Consider the following 23,130-nt stretch of genomic DNA (forward strand, 5'->3'; position numbering starts at 1 on the left):
GTAATTTAGCTTTTTCAAAGGTGCACGACTGAATATAGCTTAAAGTATAGGTTAATAAAGTTCTGATGTTTTTAGTGAATTACACTCATAAAACGGGTTCCACCCAGAGCACAAGGTAAATAGCTTTAGCTAATTAGCCAACATCAGAACTTGCTAACTATTCAGGTAGCGTTAGCTATTTCTGTCTATCTGTCTTTGTTCTGATCTGGTTCATTTGACTTTATTTATTGATGGGGCACCAAGAAATCTCAATTATTATTAAGTGTATTAGTTCAAGGAAGGATTCATTTTAATGTAGAGGTCTGAATCAGCACATTAGAAAAGCGGGAGGCTGTGTATCTCTGAGTGGGGATGTTTCCTACGGTCCGCGAAGGGCTCATCGTTCCCAGCTGTGTGGCTGCGGATCTGTGGGTCGAGAGGATGAGGAGCGGCGGGGATGCTGCTGCCTCTCCTCCGCCGATCACACGCACTGTTCCGCTGCCACTCTGAAGGGAAACAGTCGCAGCCATGGCCTCGGACAGTAAGTACAGCCGTCTTTTTACCGTGTACCGTGGGCCCTTAATGTGGATTTTCCCCTGCTCGTGTCGGCGCTGAAGCTCGAAGCTGTTTCCAGGCATTAGGGCTTTGGATTCCAGCTGAGAGGACTGGACGAGTAGGCCGAATGGATGATCATATTTATTTATTCACATCAAATACATCAAATATTTTCTTCAGTTCAGTCAGATATGGACATTTCTCAGGCCTCGCAGAGAAATCGTTCACGGTGTATTTGTGACTCATTCCAGCTGATAATTGCCTCATCATGGCCACTGCTTTAAATTCTGATATATACTAATACCACTTAATATTTTCGAAAGGGGTTTAATTGCATAGTTCGTGCATAATATATAAATTACTAATGCTTTATAGATATGTTATAGGCTTTTATTAGGACTCTCTTTGGGGTTGCCAGATTTTGGTAAATCCGTGGAGACCGCTTCAATAAATTGTTTGGCCACTTTATTGTTCTAAAATCCATGTATTAATTACTTATTTATAACTGCATGCTTATTAATATTTTTAATTGTTAGTAGCTAATTTGCCAATGACTTGCTAACACCAACATTTCTTCTGAATAGAAACAGAAAGCTATGTTATTAATATAAGATGTAGCAGTCATACAATAGAGCTTTTATTAAACCAGCAGAATCTTGACATTTATACAATACACATGGACAATTAACTGGACGATTTTCTTCAACCTGGCCACCTAAAAATGTTCATATTTATATTACTGTCTGTTAGGAAAGAAATGTAGGATGGCTGTGTATTAATCCTGCTTTAAGATTCAGCATTAAACCAACATGCTGCTCTCTGCTCCAAACGAGGAAAAGAACCACACAACACAAATGCTAAAAAAATGTATGTACAAAACTATTACTATTACAAAACTATTTCATTACTGTAATAATGAAAATGCTCAACGGTATAAAAGTGGATTGAATGAGCTCCATCTTGACCAACTGTAAAATTAAGGTGCTGTGTATTAATATGACATATTACTTTTACTATTAATTATTACTGAGTAATAATTACAATTTTTAGTCAAATGTTCCCATATAAAATCCAGAGATCAATGTTTGAATTTTGCATGTTTCTAAGTAAACAAAAATCTGTGATCATCTGGGTAAAGACTGCACACTGCTCTGAGCTCTGTTTATATTTCTGGCTATAAGAAGTGAAGTGTGAAGCGATGGAAGTCGAATAGCAGCAGTGTGTGGTTTCCACTTTATTCACCTTTATTTTCCTGCCATCCATCTAACACTATCTAACAGCTGTCTGCAGATATCAGGATGATGTCAACATGAACAGTGAAGCTGCTTTAGTTTCTGTCTCTGCTCAAAGTGAGTGGGTGTCTGTACTTCAAGCATCTGCACCTTCACTTATTTGCATGAATGTCAGTGGGATTTTGAATGACGTCTTGCAAATATGATTTGCAGGTGCAGTGATTGTTTTAGCACAACAGGGTTATTGCGCAGTGATTGTGTTATCACATGACTGGACGACGTTTCAGAGGGATGGCATGTGTGAAGAAGTTGTTCTTGTGTCTGGTTGTTTTCTTGTACAGAACTTAGCAGTTTGTGTCCTGGAGTTATACATGTCCTGAACAGTGGACAGTTAAATGGCCGCTTTTATTCAAAGCCCTTTAAGATGCTGCTTCTCATTCATCCATTCACACACAGACTCACACAGCGATGACAGCAGCTGCCCTGCAGGCTGCTCACCTGACCCACCGGGAGCAACTTGGGATTCCGTGTCTTGCCCAAAGGCACTTTGACAGGCAGCCAGGAAGGACAGGGAATCGGACCACTGACCCTGTGGTCCGTGGATGAGTGTTTCTGGAGGTTTTGCCTTTATAGGATTCTCCAGCTGACACAGGGTTATGGCATAAATAGCTGTACAACACTTAGCCGAAGCTACTGGCAACAGAGAATTATCCTTCCACTTGAATATTTACTCTACATCTCATGAGAAAGGTCAGAATGTCTTTATTCTTGTTGTACAATGACATTCAAGTGCAACTCATTTGTGGTAAAGAGATACACAATAAGAGTAACACAGCACCAACAGAATACACAACACCACTGAATGGAAAGTAACACACACACCCAACTCAACATATCAGCAAGAATAGATAAGTAAGAAAAAGTATACAGAGTCTCGTGTAATACGTTTCACACTGTTCGATGTATATATAGTCCAATTTGTAATGTATTTTACAGTCCCTTAAGAATTATGACTTTAAAATCCTTTATGGCACTTGGATAAAAAGTGTTCATAAGTGTGGATGTTTCGGCCCGAACAGACCTGTACCGTCTCCCAGAAGGCAGCAGTGTGAACAGTCTGTTTCCTGGCTGGAAATAGTCCCGGGTTATGTGTTATTTACGACCCGCTGAGGAAAGCTGGGTCCCTGTGATGCTCTGTGCTGACTTCCTGACACTTTATTGGCGATAGTGCATCTTTTAAACCGCATCCATTTACATTTAGTCATTTGTCAGACGCTTTTATCCAAAGCTTACAAGTGCGGTACAAGGCAGCAAAAATCTAAGTCAAGGAGAAAACGTCATTTCATGAGATGGAAGGTTTTTTTGATTGAAGTGCATAGGAAGGTGCAGAAGAGTTCTGTGTTCAGCAGTTTTCTGAATGTTGGGAGTGAGTTTGCTGAACCTGCAGAGTTTGGTAGCTCGTTCCACCATCATGGGATCACTGAGCTGAAGAGTTTTGCTCCATGTCTTCTGTGCGGTGCTGGGACCACCAGGCGTCGTTTGTTGGCAGAGCATGGGGACAGGAGGGATTGTAGACCTAAAATGTCATGAGTGGTGATACTCTCCACAGAACAGTAGAAAGACAGCAGCAGTTCCTGGGACAGATTGACAATCTTCGGTGACCTCAAACATACAGTCGCTGCTGTGCTTTTTTATTCTAGAGGAAAAATTAGAAGTGCAGTAAATACCAGGCTGCCTTCAAAGGCAGAATCATACACAAGTTGAATGTGGCTTCTACAACATGTGGCCTGTGATAATAGTTGTTCAGAGCAGATGCAAAGCAGCATTGAAGAACTCATCAGTTTGCTCCATTAAACAGTAGGAAGCAGTGTGTAAGATCCTGTTTCTGGCCTACTTACTGACTGCTTCCATGTCTGATTCAGGGCTCTCTCCTCCCAGCTGTGGGCTCAGACTGTCAGCTGACAGTCTAAGAGGGGATTCACACTAATAATTGATGCTGCTGGGTAGGTGGGTGCACGTGTGTGATTAGCTGTCAGGAAATTGAAACTGCCTTGAAATCCATGTTTGTGCCCGTTTATTTGAAAGCTGTGGTGCTTTCAATTCAGACGGATGGGAAATCAGACTCATGATGCTTTACAAAGAGTTACATAAAGATTTCTGAGTGTTATAATATATTTAACTTTGCACTGGGTGAAGTCAACAATTGAAAAAGATCAATGGCTTTCGCAGCGGAACGTGTCCCGCACGTTGATTTGGCATGAGTGTTTACGCCGGATGCCAGGACCAGCACCAGGGTGGCCCTTGGTGGCCCACCAGGGGCTGGGTGGCTGGGCGGGGCCACACCTGGTGGGGTGGGATTCAAACCTATTTGTCCGTTGTGCAGACACAGCAGCATTGAAATCGAAATGTAGGGCCTGAGCCTTTTCTTTGAGATCTGGTCTTGGTCTCCCCTTTTCTAAAGGGAAGACATCTGGCTCACTAGTCGCTAAATGTCACCAACTCCCTGTCTGTGGTTTGCTGCACTAATCTTTTAAAAACCCACCCCACCCAGGATCTGTAGAGGGTCCAGGCAGGCCCCCAGTTAATGGACATATCGCAGCAATGCAGAAATGTCATTGCTTTAAAGGGCTAATTATGTTAAGGCCTTAAGGGTATTATGAATGTTGTTCAGCATAGGAAATACTTGCTTCTACAGCAGAGCCAAGCGAAAGCCCCAGACCCAAAGCTCGCTGTCACTGCTCCTGTCCGGCTTCCGTTAATTTGGCTCTTTGTGTTAGTTTTGTTTACACTGCTTCTCTGCCACCAGATGGCTTCTTGCTTGTTCCTTTCCCCTGTACTAACACGGAAGATTTGGATCTGAACCCTCCCAGACTTTCTTCTGCTTCACTTACTAAGCCTTCACAGTAGTCAGTCGCTTTTCTCATGTTCTTAATCATCTTAGCTTGGACTTTGGTGCATCCTCACTTTGAAAATGAAGAGTGTATTTTAGGAGGCTCTCATTTTCTTACACGGCAGCCTGTGCTGGCCCATGTTCTCTACCTTCCTTCATGTTGTTGTGTCTTGGTGGTGGTACTCAGGAAGAGTGCGCCTCGCCCAGTGGGAGGCAGGAAACTCTGTTGATTGACAGCTCACACAGGACACAGAACAGTTCAGAATGAATAATGTTATTTCATCAAAGGAAAGAAAAAGGGACTGATCCAGTGTAGGATTCACAGTTGTTCTCTGCACTAGTGGGACATTTAAAAAGAGAAGAAAGTAAGAGGAGAAGACATGACCAGCAAAGGAGGAGAGACTGAGCCTCAGCTAGCAGCCGAAGGAAGTAGGTCTACAAATGGAGATTTTGAGCTTCTTACTAATCGCTTTTCACCTGCTGTCATACAGGGTGAACTTGTGGGACCGATGGGTAAAAATACAGTGACACTGCAGCTTGTTATGCCACAGTAGTGCTTGTGTCATCTTCGTGTGCGCTTGGATGAAGGTTTTTCTTTGTTGCGTCATGTACAAAACCTAGTGAAGAAGCCAAGACTTCCTCACGTTTTATTTTAAACACAAACAACTAGTCTTTTTTTCTTTAAGCAATCAAGTGAAGAAAAGTTGCTGCCACTGTCTCATCAGTTCTTTATGAAGTACACGGGATGCTAGGAACGATCTATGTTAAAGGCCAGTGGCAACAGTTACATCAAGCAAAACCTTTTCAGTGTTCATATGTGCACCTGAATATTGGGAACAAGTGAATTTATCTTAGGAGCTTTGTGCTCTCATGTTGCACAGTTGTAATGCAGCCGTTCACCAGCAGATGGAGGGTTAAGATCGGTATTGTCAGGCTGTGTTTTTGCTGATGGGAAAGTGGTGCTCATCAGTGATTCTAAACTGATGGGTAGATTTAGGTGGTATCAGTGACATGTCTATGATTTATTTTAGTACTCTCTCCTCCCTCAGTGCCCCTCATGGTGTGTGGTCCTTATGTTTTAGTGTAGAATCAAACCTGGCTTTTTTTCAATAGATTGTTCAATGTATTTGCAAATCGAATGTTCAGTTGATTCATTGATTGGTCAAATTTGTGTATTTGGGCAGGAAAACATTTTAAACAGTTTGTAACACTGTACTGTCTAATGTAGTTAGAAGTACATACGGTAAGTTATGGGTTTCTTAGAATCCAGTTGCTTGTGTTGCTTAGAAATTCTAAATTGGGGTCTTAAAGCCACTAAGTACTGTTTTGTGTATAATGCCTGGTTATATGTGGATGGTGAGAAGTAAATGTCTGTTTTAATATGAGTTTGTGTCTAAGTGAAACCACTCCTGAGTTCTTGTTTTCCTTTTTCAATTTCTCTTCATCTCAACCCTTTTATGCTCTCCTCCTCCCAGTCATTCAGGACAAACAGGCAGACAGTGCCATGGTAACATGAGAGCTCTTTACATGTGGGTGGGAAAAGGCACACTCATTATATCTTAATAAAGCCACTGGGCTGTTTCCAAGGAAACTGGGGTTTTCACGTGTGTTTGCCTTGCAGTCAGTGGGTTTGAGTCGCAATGAAAAGATGATGTGCTGATGCTTTTGGGTTGATTCGACCTCCTGTCCCGACAACAACAGATTGGCCGCTTGTGTGTTTAATGCAGCAGGGTTAGTGAACATCATGTGTCGTCTCCGGAGTTCAGCTTGGTTTTTACCAGAGATCAGTGGGGTCACGTGGAATCTTAAGGAGTCTTACATTTTTAGTTTTTACAGAATTATCTTAATAACTATTAATGGATTGTCATGAGATTTAGTGTTATTTGTGTCCTCAGCATCCTGAGGACACAAATAACTACTATTACCATCAACAGGTCCACATTTTGATTGATCCACTAATTAATACGTAAATAATACTGTGTTTAACGACACACTAGCTTTTAATACCTGTAAAATCCCATCCTTGGATGTACTTAGTATTTCTTACAGTACATTAGTTACTCGGTCTTTAAAATGCAAAAAGAAAAAATAATTCTTTAAGGCTAAGGTCACTTCTTTAAATGATGACTTGTATTTGACTGTCTCGTGACTAATACGTTTTTCATTTTACATTTACATTGTACGACCAATTCAAATCTGTTTATTTAGTTTTCTGGCTTTTCTTTATCAAAAATATCTAAGATTTATGAATTCAATATCAGAATAGTTGATAAATGATAAATGTTTACTATGACCTGATGTAGGAGAAATTTGATGTACTTGTATTAATTAGCCGACTGTACCGAGACCCTTAAGCTTGTTCCCACGCTGTGAAACCTGCTGTTTGAGTACAATGTTTTAGAGCTTGTGCAAAATGCCATCTACTCTACAAGTGATAGTTTCCAGAGATTGTTCTTCATCACTTTGATAGTTGTGAGACCCATAAACTGTAGTTTATTGCTTTGTTAAAGTTTTTCTGATTTAGACACTCTGAAGGCTGTTAACACCTTTTATTTCTGCACTTTTGCACCTTTTATATGTTGGCTGTACATGTGTGTAATGTGTGTTACAGTTGAAAGGTTGCATATGATCAGTAACAAGACCTGCATTGCGGCTTTGTGTACGGGCAATTAAAATGAGCAGAGAAAGCTAAAGGCAACAAAAGTTGGTTCTTTAACGTTATATGACTCTGTCTGAGTAGGCAGAGGCCATTGTTTTGGAAAGCTTTGTCTTCACGCCCACAGTCCATGAAGCCAGCATTTTCACATTTTTCCGTGGGACGAACAAAATGCCTGTTTCAGTGAGGATAGAAGCAGAACACAGAGGATGAAACAGCTTTCAAATATAGCACTTTCAAATCGAGACTTATTACTACAGAGGACTCATTCTGTGACTTAGACTAGTAGAGGTGTGGACCCGACCTAAAACAGACTTGAGGAAGACCCTCCTAAATCCACTGTGCATAAATCAGAGGCCTGATCATAGGGGCAGCCAAGATCAGCCACAGCAGTCGCCTTGTCCTTCTCACATTTCAGTAAGCAAGCGCTTTGCTTTGGAAAGATGTTTTTAGCGTCTAATGTCATGCAATCCAAACCCTTTTCCGTTTTCAGTTAATGTAATGAGGATATGTTGACATTTATTATTTAAAATGGAATAATCAAGGCTTTTAAAGTCCATTATTTGAGTAATTGGGATGTAAATCCTTCTGGTGAAACCATGATAATACAGCTTCTCCTCACATAATGATCACACACCTTTGTTGTCCAGCTGAGTAAAATAACACCAGGCTTTGCTTCATTTTGTCTGCTGCTGACAGACTTAGTATTTGACTATGGTGAGATGTTCAAATATTCGATTATTCATGCACATCCCTATTGAATTTTGTACACTTTCTTGCAATCTTCCCATATTTCTGCTCTGCCTACAACCCTCTGTTAATAACAGCAAGAATGCCCAAAAAAAAAAACTACATTTGCTTGTTTTATAATCTGCAGGCAAGGTTTCAGGACACACTCACATACCTACAATCCTAAAAGAAATTTAATGAGTGACCTCAGAACGAACTGGGAGAGACAGCAGCTGCTCCTTTTATTCATCATGAAAAGAGAAGCATGAAAGTACAAAGCAGGGTTCATCTTCTTTCTGGTTAATGAGCTGTAACAACGTGGCTTTCGCCTCCACTTCTGTGTCTTCATGTCTTTTTTCCCATCCTAATCTAACGCTCACATCAAAGTGTTCTCTTCTCTCCTCTGGAGCTACTTGCTTCAAAGCCGTGGTGGAAATGTCAGCAGCTGCATATTAATAAGCGGATAAAGATTTAGCATTCACACACACACACACACACACACAAACGGGCTTTCTGTCACAGATTAAGTTAAATGTTCTCATTAGCCTGATCGCATGCCTTTGGCTGACTTCTGGGCCTTGCCGCCTCTCTAATCCTTGTTTGTACGTTAGATCATTATATTTGGCATTCATTACATTTTCACGCTCAGCAAAATGTTTTATCAATACTCTCAATTTGTTCTATTTTTATATCACAGCTCGTGCAATATTGAAGTTCACTTTCCAGAGATGACTTTAGGTGTGTTGAATGTAATATAGTAACAAATGTGAGCAGTATCAGTTTTTCTAACAAATTGAAAACAAACTCCTCATTCCAGTTAATTGATGGGCTAAAACAAAGTGATTAGGAGTAATCAGCTGTGGACCACAACTATTCTATGTAACATAGCAAGAGAAAAATGATGACAATGGCCACTGGCACCGGTTGACGCACTGTGCGTACATTTTTTAAGTCAACATTTCTGGCACTTGTTAGTGTTGTGTTTAGCAGACTAACTTTGTGTTAGTGAGCAAAAAAGTAGAAATGAGCAAAAGGAGACAACTAAAAAAATCGTTAGGCTTTTGAAAACAAATGACAAATTACTAATACAGATAATTTTTCATCATTAACATTTCTCATTGTGTTGGATTAGCATCTTCTTTTGTTATTTACATCTCTGTGAGTGTCGTCTTCTGTCTTTGTGTCATTTTGCTTTTTGCATTTTTGTGGTAGGGCTGCATCTCTTTCTGCTTGTACATGTTCTGCAGTGTCCCAAACCCAATCTTTTTGCCCCCAGGTGACTCAGATGTGTGTTGTGGACAAACCAAAGCAGATCTGGGGCACTTTTGTATGTGGTCCTGAAACAGCTTCACATCCAAACTCTGACAATGCAGCAGGTGTCAGAACGCTCAGATTAGAGTCAATGTGCTTTTTAAGATCTTCTGTGTGCATTCACGAATTGCCTGCTTTTATCAGTCAGTGTTGGATTTACACAGTCTAGTAAAAACAAAACACAGGTTAATAAAAATACTCTAAGGTCGTTTCACATTTGTTAGACATTTATAGAGAAGCTTCTGTTTGAGTCAAACTGAAAAGAAATTATTGTAACCCAGCATTTTTTCAGGAAATGATGCGACTCAACACATGATGTTATTATAAGAACAATCCTCATGCATCTATCTCAGTTGTCCTTTTGCATCTAATAGTTATAGTAATAGTAACATTTGTGTCTCTGTGGTTGTTGCATCTCCTGTCAGTTACATCTTTTTGTTGTTTTGGATTTTTTGATTTTTTAGTAATATATGTTGATAATGATGTAAACACACCGGACAACTCTGTTACATGCATGATAAAGTTACCATGTGAACAAATGCTGAGGCTAAGTCGAGAATGAAAGGAATTAGTGTGTTTTACAGGTGTCTTGTCATGTGCAGAAATGCTGGTCAAAGTGAGTTGAACTTGTCCTTGTTAATTTTGGCTCAGTAACCAATTGTGCAGTTATACATTATGAGTTAAATTAAAAAAACAACACTAAATTGTTACATTAATTACTAAATAATTTATCTATTAACAGACACATTCATGATAAGAACAATCTGTCGCATTGGATTCCTGCAAAAGTGTTGTCTTAGTTAGTAAATGTATAAATAAGCAAAAAAGAATTTTGAATTGCTTTTGAAAATGCTCCAGTGTGTGTGTGTGTGTGTGTGTGTGTGTGTGTGTGTGTGTGTGTGTGTGTGTGTGTGTGTGTGTGTGTGTGTGTGTGTGTGTGTGTATGTAGCAGCAGGTGTGAGGCCAGACCTGACCCAGGGTTTCTTCCTGTCCATCTGGATGCAGACAGTAGGAGGCTCAGAGTCTTCAACACTGGGCTCTGTGTCTGACTGTTAGAGCAGCTGAGGGAAACTCCTCTTTACTGCTGCACCCAAACACACCATCCAAACACTTACTGTCATTTGTTTATTCTGTCAGGCTGTCCAATGATGCCACGGTCCGATAGGATACTAGTCCCCCCTACAAATGACTCACCACTGTCTGCAATGGTCCAGCAGCTAAGTCCTCTGAAAGCAAGCTAATTGTATCTGTGTGCAGCTCCACATTTTATGGTCAAGTTGGTGTGAGACTTTGATTTAGCACAGTGATTTAGCACCTCTAAGTCCAAAACCAAAAAAACTGTGCATTGCTCTCTTTGTGTCTGGAATGAGCTGCTGCCTCGGCCGAATTAGCTGAAGTATCTCTTGGTCTCGAGATTAGACAATTTCCTAAGGGAAGTAGTAGTTTTACAGCTAAACAGAGATAAATAAAAGGACTTACTGTAAGTGTAAAGTCACTGTGTGAGTAAAGTTCTGCTAGTGGAGTCTTAAAGTGAGGCCGAGGCTGTTTGTGTTTTAGAGCTTTCCTGTCATAACCACAAATGGTGGTCAGGTGAAGAGGATAACCAAAATCAGTTGGACTTGTCCTCTAGGGACATTCACGTTTAATTGTTTTTAAGATTACTGGATCTGATCGGAGGGATCCAGAGTTTCCATCAGTGGCCTTAAACACATGCAAATAGACGACAGAAAGCAAACAACGACTCTTCAGAAACTTGACAACACATGCTCAGTATTTAGCAACAAATGCATATAAGTGACTTCCCGTGGGTTATTATGTTTTTATGACTTGCTTTGGTGAGCAGGTGCAGCCTATTTAAATCTAATGCACCACGAGTGAAATGTGACATGGAACAATTAGCGACCAAGACTTATTACCATGCACATAAAAGCACCTCATATTGTGTTAAGACCAGCATGAAAATTCCTGAGCCTGTTAGACATTGTCTTCAGTTTTTTTGAATGAGTGCATGAATACATTTTGCTATGTTAACCAAAGAGAACAGCTTAGAACATTACGATGAAAAGTATGTCCTGTTAAAAACAAACCTCTAAAACAACACTGCTTATGTGTCAGGGCAACACATTTTTCTCTGTGGATTTTTGTTAGGTCAGTCAATTGATTGTTAAAGTGTGTCTATCCAAGGTTAATTTGTTTTAAAAGCTGGATTTCATAAACAATCTATAGCATTATAATTCAAATCTACATAACCCTGAATAGGAATAATGATATATATCATAGGTGTTTCTTTGTCCTGCTCAAACACCTGCAGCAAGTGCTGTTGTTGCTCATTATTTTCCCGCTGCATACAAACAGGCAAACACACTGTTATGATATTTTCAGTGCAGATGAATAATATGCATCTGTAAAGCATGGGTGGGGTAGGGGGTTAGAGTCCTGTTAGATTCTTAAAAATGACAGAAAGAGAGAGATCAGTGTGACAAAACACAAAGGTGGTGTGTGAAGTACATAAAACCTGATAGTACTATGTCCTCACACACGCCTACGCTGTTGAGTCCTTTCTTTGGCATCAGCTCTCAGCAGGATGTCTACCCATCTCTGCTTGCTCCCATTGATTTACTTCTCTGTGAAATGTTACCGTGGAAACAGGAGATGGTAACCCCCCCCCCCACCACATACGCATTTCTATTCATGTGTACTGAAGGAGACTCAGTCGCCTCATTGAGAGCAGAGCAGTACACCTTGTATCTCATCTCGACCTCAGTTTCTCGCCTTAATTCGTGCTCTTTATTTTGCTTTTCCGCTGCTTTTCACTTTTCTATTTCTTCACTCTCTTTACACCTCTCCCTCCATTGTTTGCTTCAGTTTTGGTTTAGATGTTTTTCTTGTGATTTCTTTCCTGTCTTTTATTTTTTCAATCTCTGCTATTTACAGCATCTTTCTCTGCTCTCATTTCTCATTTGTCTCTGTCCTTTCCTTCCTTCCTTCCTTCTGTTATTTTACTTTATCCTCCTCAGACCTGTCAGGAAATTGGGAATCTCTGACATTTTTCTTCATTAAAAGAGGAAGCCCAGTTATCTGCATAAAAAGAACGAACCTTTTTGGGCCAACAAATACCCATAATCACATTGGTGATTGTTTATAGAGTACACTCAGAATTATCATCTACGTGCTCAATTAGAACTGAATGTTTGTTCAGCTGAGTCCTCTCTTGCCTTTTACGTCATGTATAAAAATATATAACACTTAGGTTTGGCCCTTATGTAAAAGCCTTAAGAAACAGAACATTAGCAATTATACCATAGCCACTGTGTCTCTCAGATATCTAATGAGTGATTGATACTGAAATATAACACATCACCCATTGAAACACTATGAAAGTTGTTCTTTTGTGCATATTCTAAAAGGTTTGTTCTTATGAATTACACCTTTAAAATTACCCAGATATTCCTAATGCTTCTGTGCCTTTGGGCACACATGGGGGTCTTTCCTTGGCCCCGGCTCATGTAAATAATATTCCTAATTATATTAGAACATTTAAGTATTTTATTTAAACTCCAAAAGTAAAACTACTTCACTCAGACAAAAGTGCTTTAAACAATAGTGATTATGGTATTTATGATTAAACATGTACAGCAAATAAAAAACTGAGGGTCAAAGAGTCGCTGTTGGTAAAGGTGGAGCTGATTTTAACCCTTTTATGTGTTGATAGGTGGTTAACCCATAAAGATACAGCAGCATTTATTAGTTCATAATAGTTTTATAATATACATATTTATATTAAAACCAACAGGTAGTAATAAACATTTGGCTGATTGGCGTATGCTAACAAAGCTTTATGTAATTAAGGATATGTAACATAAAAATCATTTATGGTGTAGTTAACTTATCAGCCAGAACACTGAACAAGTCAGTGCTGGACTCAGCAGACAGTCAATACAGTGCCAGAAGGATGATGCATTTTTGTAGGTCAACCAACAAGTTAGCAGCTCCCTGGTTTCCTCAATAAAAAGTCAACTGCATTTTTTTTCATTGGTTTTTGGATTATTGTAGAAAAAAAGCTTAATGACATACTTACATATTCTTTTCAGCAAGAAAATTGTATGTTTTTTAAACACTAAGACCACCTCACCACCATTACATTTTCAATTTGAAACTTTATTTAGAGCACTAGCCTCTAGTACAAAAGCCTTTTCTCTATAGTGACCTGATGCTCGGCATGACGACTTTTCACGTTCCTGACAGTCTCTGTATTGTCACATTGCAACATCAAATCTAAAATAAATGTCTCGTATTTTGTAGGATAAAACATGAACATCTCTTGTCCTTGTGTTCACCAAAATATTCAAATAACCTATTGACTTGTGGATGACAAAAATATGACAGTCACATTCCTACAGCCCTCTGTTGAAGGCACAGAATTGTTATAATGTGCAAAAAAAAGGACGTTTTTGCTCACAGGAGTTGCTGGTTTAGTGCAGAGTAACTCCAGTAGCTGCACGCTAGCTGTTCTTACACCTTTCTTGAGCAAGGCACTAAGGGTAACTCTAATACTAAAGTATCACTCATTCTGTCTGTGTGTATCACATAAACCATGCGTACCCTGTGTGTGTGTGTGTGTGTGTGTGTGTGTGCGTGTGTGTGTGCGTGCATGTTTCCAGGTTGTCTGTTTGTGTGGTCTGATCAGTGTGTCATTGTATGTCCCCTCTCCCTCCTCCTGCCAGTCACCCCAGAGGCCATCGGCTTCCTGTCAGCGGTGGGCGTCTTCATTGTGGCACTGGCCGTCCTCTTCCTCTTCATCAACAAAAAGCTGTGTTTTTCACGTGTTGGTGGACTCCCCTGCCTGGAGCAACATGGCCACCGGAAGAAAGGACGCCTGGGAATCCGCCAGGGGCTCGGTAAGTAATGAACTGTTGAAAGAGAGATCTGCAGTGGTCATATGAATTCTGAAACAAACTGAGATTCCCCATTTGGTTGTGATGACGTATAGGAGTCATGAAAAACCTTACAGGTTTCCCCATCATGACACTTGACTAGGTAGCTTTGAGCGTTGAATAGTTTCTGGATGACTTTTCCATTCACCTTGTCTATACGGTCACACCAAGGAAACTCGTACAGCCTTCTCCCTGAGCTCCTCGTGGTGGAATCCTAAAGTGTTGCCAGATCAGGTATCTAAACCCCTCAGCATGTTGTCAATGTCCTCACAGTTGGATGTGTGTGGGACATCTCCAAAGGGAGGTTTACAATTGGCTGCTTTCAGGGCAAAGGAGCTTCCGTCTACTTCTGTCTACTCAGTTTCCCTGTTGGGACGTCTGAGTTGTGCCTCTAATTGTTGAGCTTTAACTTCTCATGTTTGCTTTAAAGTTCCTGCGGTAAAAGACCAAGCTCGCCTCAAGTTTAATTTATTACAGTACAGTATATTAATCTTCTTATTTCTCTCACATAAATTGACAATAAAACTATTTTTCAAACGCTTTTCACTGAAATTCAGTGAGTCTTCGCAAGTCTTTGTGTTTTAAATTTCTTCAAGTGAGCATTTTTGGGATTTCAAGTCAAGGTTCATCAATTTAACCTGAAAAGAGAGTTTATGCTTCTTGAATGCATTATGAGTCCTATTAATCCCCTCAGCAATGCACGGAGAACGTGGGCGAGCTTGTATTTGTACAGTACAGTGGTTCCTGTGGGCGACTTTGTGCGTATGACAGAGTTGAGTGAGTCAGCCACAGACTGCCACAAAGCACTGCAGCAGCTCACAGTTCAAAGTATTTAACAACGGAACACTGAAGAAGAATTCAGCAAAGAGAGAAAAAGAGAGAACGAGACTCACGTTGAAGCTTCTAATTCTTTACTGTCCTTTTGTCATCTAGTTAAACTCTCGTTCCTCCCACTTGACAAACAATGCAAACACCCAAAGCAAAGGTTACTTAAGTTTAACTAAATGCTACATCAAAGGGACATAGCAGTGTTTCTGCTTATTTTTCTGTTTTTATTTCTTTTTCAAGATGTCTTTTAGTCAGTTTTACCCTGTGCAAAACATTGGCAATAATTCTACTAAAATAGTGAGAGTTTCCTCTGTGTGGGCTGGAGAGGGTGAATCCTGCCACTCATTCTCTTCTGGCTAAACATGTGTGAGTCGTTTCAGATCAGTGCCTAAACTCTGCAGTGGTCTTTTTATCCCAGTTAAATAAAATAACTAGAGTGTGCACTGGTCCACTGAGGTTAAAAAAGTACTCACCATCAGATTCCCACCAGCAGGATGAATCCAGGTGGAAAGTGAGAACAACACTAAGCAAACACTGGGCTGGTTTGTTGGTTCTTCACCTGCAGCAGGTGGAGTCTCTGGTATTTTCAGTGACTTTCCTGAACAAACAGCACATCCTGTTTGGAGACTCTCCACAGCATTCATAATTTTAAATCTTCTAGAGCTTCGCCTGTTGAGGTAGGGGCTCTAACCAAATGTGTTTTCAACCACAAATACTGTCAGATTATATGGGAAATGTTTGAATGTGACATAGGCCTAATTGAAAACTGTTGTAACAGTTATAACAGTATAGTGTATTTTGGACAAAGTACAAACTCATTTTCTTGTTTTAGGAAGGTGACTCCTCATTTTTCTGTTACCCAAATGGTTTTGAAAGGGGCTTTATGTTATTCAGCAGGTGACAGCTGTTTGCTTTATTACATTTGCTCAAATTCAACCTTTAAAATATGGATTTAACATACATATTACTTTACTGCTACATTTAATAACCACCGCTACATTGTGTCTTTATCACAATCTGACTTTTTCAGTGAGTTGCTGCAGACACATCTCACTGGTTATGTTGTTGAAACTGAACACACAGTTCAGTTGATCATTGGTGTTGTGTGTGTTGGCTGTGTGTTTTTTGATTAGTAGTCAAAGTATTCTTCCTCAGCTCTGCATGGGTTTGTATTGCTTTTTAAAAACTTAGGGATTAATCCGCTGAGTGTTTACTTGCTTCTTTTCTTTACAAAATGTTGTAATTTTGTGAAATGTGCCTGCTAGTTTCACTAATTCTAGGAGATGGTTTCATATCTTAAAAAGTCTCACACAGAAAAGCTTCAAACACTCAAAGTTCAGAAGCTACAACCAGCAACATGTGCGTGTGTGCGTGCGTGCTTGTGTGTGTGTGTCTGTGCGTGTGCATTGCAGCTGCACATAATCATTGAGCCACATTTCTTTGCTCTGTGAATAGCTTTAGAAAACAATTTAACAGACCAATCAGACATTGCTCGCCCACTCAGAGAACAGCTTCCTGCTCTTTAGGTAACCATGACAATTGCTCAGGTAGAGGTGGTTACCTGCACTTTACAGAAGTGTGTGTATGTGTCTGTGGGAAGGGGGGGTGTAATCACTCCACCACTACATCAACTCATTCAGCTGGTGCTATACAATTATGGTCAAATTATGATGTGAGTGGAGTGACCCACCTCTGAGGTAACACTAACAATCAGGCTGTGAGACAGAAAGAGAAAGTGTTCGCACTTTGCTTATTTTAGGAGCATTTACATTTCATAAAGGCACAATAATTTCAGTCTGCTGATACTGTACCTGTGAGCAGGTTCTATTGGCCCCTCTTTCTGATTGGCAATAAGTATCTTAATTAGACACTGCCAAACTCACACGAGGAAGTCTTGATAATTTCAGCATAGTATCCATTTCCCCTCTGTCCATGATGTTAAGCTCCCATGAAGCTCCTGTTATTTGTTTATCTATTATATAGTATATTTAATATAACCCACATTTCTGTTTTGTTATCTATTCATTTCACTTAGTTCTCATAGCTGTAATTCGCTTGCTTGTTGTTGCACACTAGAGAAAAATACATTTCAAACAATGAATCCCAATCTGTAATTAAAAGTGTTATGGAGTCACAAATCAGGCAGTGATTGTGTCTTTTTAAAGTTCTACAGTTTTTACATTTATTCATTTCCTCTCCTCTCCTGTCCTCATTTTTCCTTGTTTACTCCTAATCTCTCCCAGCTTTTCCTGTGTGTCAAACCTTCTGTTTTCCTGTGTTTGTCTCATTCTAGTGAATAGTTACGGTGAAGATGACGACAGTGGCAGCAGCTCCTCTAACAGTGAAGACGAGGTCCTGAAACAGTTTGAAATCTCTGTATCGCGTTCGCAAAGTTTCCGCACAGCAGCTGCAAAGGGGGGTGAACAGCAGTCCCATCACACACAGCTGGCATTGGGTCGGCGTCACAAATTCACCCGACTGTCAGACCAGGAGGAGGGCAGCACTGAGCCATCAGACTGTGAAGGTTTCCATCTCTCATGTAACTCTTTACAGCATTGTTAGTGATGTGTCTGTTGTAGACAAATCCCTTAATTTACAGGTCCCATATTTTACAGCTGGTATTTCCCGCAAACTTTACAATAAAGAAATAACTGTTAAAACTTGATATTTCCATGGAAGACCTATAGAATCTGGGAGTATTTATAAAGGAGATGGAAAAGGGTGTTTTTTGGAAAAGAACTGGAGCAGTTTTGCATCATATTCAGGATTTTTCTGTTATTAAATGTTAAGCATTAATTGCGAAAGGTTTAACTGATGTGGTGCCTGAAATTTTCTTCCTAAAAAAATGGTGCTTAATATTAATCCTAACATGCAGCAAAATATACAGTAATCTGGATTATGACTGAGCCATGCAGCTCTGTCACATTCTCACACATTTACATAAATGATTATAAACATAATCTGCAGCTCCTGATCATTTTACAGAGCTTTATACTTACACCATACACACACATTTAGAGACTAGCTGGTGAACTGATTGGAGCATTCAGCGGCTGAACTACAACTAGAAAGTACTAGAAACTTCCCTTGGGTCCAAATCAAGACCAAAAATGGCGTTAAAACATTTTTGAAAATTGAATTTAAATCCATAAAGTGAACACAAGTATAACTACAAACAAATGAGCATGTTAGTTACTGTTATATGTTAAAAATAATTAAGTTTGTCACTAAATTCACTGTATCACCTCAAAAGGTGTTTCTGCAGAAAAAAAGTGGCCAAAGACAAGTGGCAGCTGGTTGTTGGTGGGTGGTGACATTGTTTGGATGGGGTCAGTTTGTCTCATCTGGTATTTATTTTCCATTTTTACCAACATGTGCAGTGACATAACCCACATGACCAGAGTAACACACACAGGCTAGTGAGTCACCTCAACCCATTGCCATGGTGAACACTTTGATACGACAGTCAGAGCGACCTTAATGATGATGAATTGGACATAATTTCTATTGATTGTTCTCAGGCACAGCCTGTTCTCAGAGTGTTTGTGTCTCAGGAAAGAGCCATAGTTTACTCAATAAATAACTCTGTTAACACAAAGCAGCCCCTAACAAAATGTCTTCTACATCTCTGAGACTAAATCTGGTGGTGGGGGGGGCAGCCCTGTTCCAGCAGGTTAGCTTTTTGTGTATCCAGCATCATCCAGTTGTCATTAGACAAAAAAACTGTACATGTCCACAGTTGGCATTGATATCCGTTGATATTCATAATGTGTTGTTAAGTTGGAGAGAATGCAAACCAAAGTCAACCCAGTGCCACTTGTAACCTCTTATGAGACATATCCTTAATTAGATGTAGTGGGATTAGTGTGAGTAGTGGAGTAGTGTAAAAAAGGTAGGTTAGTGCTGATTGATTTAAACTACCATTTTCAAACTGATCTGTAAACACAGTGTTTTAGTTTTATCTTTACTTCAAACTGTGTTTTATGGCTCCTTATAATCAGTTTTAACATATTTGTAGATCATAAATAAAAATGCAAAGTAGATGCAGTAGAAGGGTTTTCAATCTTTTGACCTGTGCAGTGGATATTAGTGTCTGCAGACTCATGCTACAATAACTCTACCTAAACAGTAGGGAAGCTTGTATGTTGCATTTTAATTAACTCTAGACTTTTCCTTTATTGTGGTTGATTTGTGGTCTTTTATAGAACAAATCACACAGAAACTATAAAAGCGAGTGAGGACAAAAATAGGATTTTGAAAACTGAGAAGGACAAGAGTAAACCCCTGCCCACCAACACATTGTCCTTACGGCCACAGATTTAACAGTAGCTAGGACAGCGTGTGATGCTGACTTTCTTAACTTGCTGCCTTCCCTCTGCAGAAATGGAGGCTCAGAGCCAGCAGGGTTTCCAGGACCCGCTTTCTGCAGCGGTAGAGGAGAATGAGAGGGCATCTGTACTCTCTCTGGATGAACCCGCGGTGGCTAAGGCATCGAGCGCCAGGGACAGTCCCACGCCCAGTATGAACCGACAGGCAGCAGACGGCAGCGAAGATACAGAGAAGGCCGTGGATCAAGCCAAAAATGACGGCACGGACACCTCCTCTACTTGGAGCCCTGAGGTACTACAGTCCAACATGCTACTGATATTTAAGTATTTCTGATTTACAGTTTACAGACAGTCTGAAATGCTCTGTCAAACTGTGGGGTTTCAATAGGTTTGATCATCTGATGACGACTCAAATATGTACTGCAATAGCTGCAATGCTATAAAGGTAAAATTCAGCTTATAGCTAGAAATAAAACGTTCATCAATAAAATCGGACTCACGCCGAAGGTTTGATATAATCAGATGTTATTGCAATGAAAGTAAAAATACCACACTGTAAAGTTAGAAGTAAAAATCATCAATCACGGTGCGAAATGAGGGAATCTGAGAACGGTGCATCCAGACCAATTTTTGGAAATTTTATTTTCTCACATTTCATCTTTTGTGAAAGAACCCTGATTAAACCCTGGACCTTTTCCTTTTCTTTTCTTTTTAATTGAATGTATTGCTGTTCTCTACCTCTTAGACAAGACAAAAATAATTGGTTGTTAGTTGTGACCCTAAATAAAAGCTGTTAAATAAATCTAGAGACAGGCTCATGAAAATGGAGTCGTAGTCTGTTCAGTGGTGGAGAGTAACTAAGTACATTTGCACCACTGAGTGTGGTGCTAGTGCTGGTTGATGTGGGGCGCTTTTATTTTGGTACAATCTGGAAGAGTTTCATTAAAACAATGTCCACATACGAGCCCTGTGAGAACATTTCACACTTTTCTGCTCCTAAAAATCCCCCACAAATCAAAGGAAAGAAATAAACACAGCAGGGGTTACTTAAAGGGGTCAGTGAGCTGACTGCAGCCCTGTTGTTGCCCATCATTCTTGGCAGAGGTATCATCATTATCACTCAGCAGTGAGAGGATTCACTGCCATGTTACCATCTCAGGTTCATATGGGGAAGAAACAAACCAGGCACAGCTCTCTGAGGCCTTGAGGTTTCATATAAATAGTTGATATTTCTTTATCGCTCCACCATGCTGCTGATAAACAGAAGCCCATGAATTGTGTATGTGTGTGTGTGTAAATGAACTATACATACATAAATATATCTACTTAACGTGGATTCCAATGTATTTGTGTGTATTTCTATGTGAAGCTGGCCTTTTGTGGATGTGTGTGTGTTTGTGTAGGAGAGCAGGGATGTAGAATCTAACAACCTTTCAGTCGCCAAATCACACTTTGAAATTGGGAGCAATCTGTGCAGTAAACACCTCCCACACACACACACAGACACACATCAGATATCTAGAAACACTTCATAAATAACAAATGAGGTTGGATCAGTGGAGCAGCAGAAAACCTGAGAGCCGTGTTGTAGCAATTTATTTATACGGTTATATAACCGCACAGTTAATGCTGCTAATAAGAATGTTACCTCCACTATGTTTACTGGAGCCCTGCTGCAGTGTAGAGTACATGGTTCAAGGCAGGATCCTGGGGGTCTCACCATTTTGTAAAAACTGGCAAACTGTTGGGGTGACCAGGCTCAGGATCGCGGCGCTTTCACACGTATGGACAGAAAGTATTTGACAGTAGCTGGGTGCTAACGAAGCTCTGGTTGTGGGAATGTGCAGCGCTGAGCAACATATATTCACGCTGTGCTCTGACTGTATCTGCCATCGCTACACACCCACCAATAGTGGCAATAGTGGTTTGTTTTTGTCCCCCTAATTTCATGACCCAATGTGGTAAACACACGGGGTTGATAATCAGGAAGCATCTAGAACTCCTACACGGACTAGTTTATCATTTTTCCAAGTCAGGAAGTAAAGTGACTCCGTCCTTTGGTTTCTGCTGGATTGGTTCTCACCTGGCTGGAGCTGAACTGTGTCAGAGCATATTAGCATTTAGCTGGACCTTTTTCCACTTCTCTGTAGTGAGGCCCTGCTCCTGCTGGTGATACTCACGCACAAAGCCACCTCTCCACTAGCAATGAAAGGTGCTTTGACTCTCTCTGTGCGAATACACAATACAGGGAAAATACTTCTGAAGAATAAAAATACACTTCAGGTCACATTTATTAGCATTAATAATAATTACACATGAGAACTGGACTGTGTTGTGTGACAGCTGCCTTTCAGAAGTCTGGCTGAAAGTCTTCAGGTGTAGACATGCCAGTCACTGGAACAGCTGTTTTCACCTTCAAGCTTTTATACTAAACCACAGCGATTCCTAAAACCGAAACAGTTCCCATGACACAAACCCACTAACGAAGCAGATTTTCCTACAACTACTACAACCTGGGATCCTGAAAGTGATGCCTGCTGGCTGTGCACCTAGATAGAAGAACGTCAGATGCTATTGTCCGAGTTATCAGGGCAGCGTCTGTCTTTGTGTTTTCCTCTTCTTCATGCGTTAACCTCTTGACCTGCACGTTCAATAGACACCAGCAGCAGCTCCGTGATTATCTTATCGCCTCCGTGGTTGCCATGTCGACGCTGACACTCTGCCCTGTTCTGTCAACACTCGAAACAATTGGTGTTGTGTTTGCTGACTGTACATGAGGCTGAAGTTGGCTGCAAAGCAAAGAGGTGGAGGAGGAGGAGGAGGAGCTGGTTCTTTTTCTACTTTTTGACAGGATTACTGCTCAGTGTCTGTGATAAATATGCCTGCATTAAGAAAAACCGAAAAGACAGTCTTTTAAAATGAGCCACCTATAATTAAATCTTTCTTTAAAACTGTAAAATGTGGAAAACACATAAATTGACATCTTTATCTTATTTATAATAACCACAAAATGTATTTTTCTTGATAAAAGTTTTGAAAAAGCTGGAGAAGAAAAATAAATGTACCTGTTTCTGATTAGTTTAGTTTATCTCCAATTGTCAAGAATCAGATGTAATTGGTATTGATTCTAGTGCAGTGACCGAATCCTAACTGCTCCCTGGTCATCCCCACAGCATGAGCGAGGCAAAAGTGGACACTCTAGTGGGCCAGAAGGAATAAATGCCCACGTTCTGTTCCTTTCTATTCGTGTATCTGCTGTTTGTGTGTTCAGTTATAAATAGATGCAGCAGCAAAGCTGGTGTGAGGGCAAGACGTGTGAGACGGACTGGTTGGTATCATTCAGATGTTAGAAAGACAAATAAGTAAAGGTGTCATCAGTGTCTTTGAAGATCTTTCCTTAAATCTTTTGTCACCTGTACCTTTGATGTCTTTCCAATCCAGAGTCACTTAACGCCTGAGCTGTCCACAACAATCAGTGTGCAATGTGTTAATGTACTCAGCACATGCAGTACAGATATTCATGTTAGCAGGCTCCATTTGTCATGATGTGATCCTCAGTCCATTGTCTCGGTGTTTAATGTTACATCAAAAGCAAAGTCTGTGATCAGTATGAAAATGGAGAATTTTCATGAATAATTACAACTTTTCATTGAGCTCCTCTGTTCTACATAAATCACTTTTTGTACTG

At 40.2% G+C, this 23,130-nt stretch overlaps 1 protein-coding gene across 5 annotated transcripts in view; it reads left to right on the plus strand.

Annotated features, from left to right (window-relative positions):
- The first annotated feature begins 320 nt into the window (after positions 1-320).
- The window catches only part of syt16 (synaptotagmin XVI), a 28,975-nt gene continuing 6,165 nt past the window's right edge, over positions 321-23,130 (plus strand). The window contains exons 1-4 of one of the 5 annotated variants that reach the window (XM_067478849.1): positions 321-520; positions 14,014-14,250; positions 17,408-17,638; positions 19,496-19,734. In XM_067478849.1, the coding sequence (XP_067334950.1) occupies positions 508-520; positions 14,014-14,250; positions 17,408-17,638; positions 19,496-19,734 (720 nt within the window). In that variant the 5' untranslated portion in view covers positions 321-507. Of the gene's footprint in view, positions 521-4,938; positions 5,086-14,013; positions 14,251-17,407; positions 17,654-19,495; positions 19,735-23,130 lie in introns of those variants that run through there. The other 4 variants (XM_067478852.1, XM_067478851.1, XM_067478853.1 and 1 more) reach the window with 4 other exon arrangements.

This window comes from Channa argus, chromosome 16, assembly GCF_033026475.1.
Source record: "Channa argus isolate prfri chromosome 16, Channa argus male v1.0, whole genome shotgun sequence".
NCBI lineage: Eukaryota > Metazoa > Chordata > Actinopteri > Anabantiformes > Channidae > Channa > Channa argus.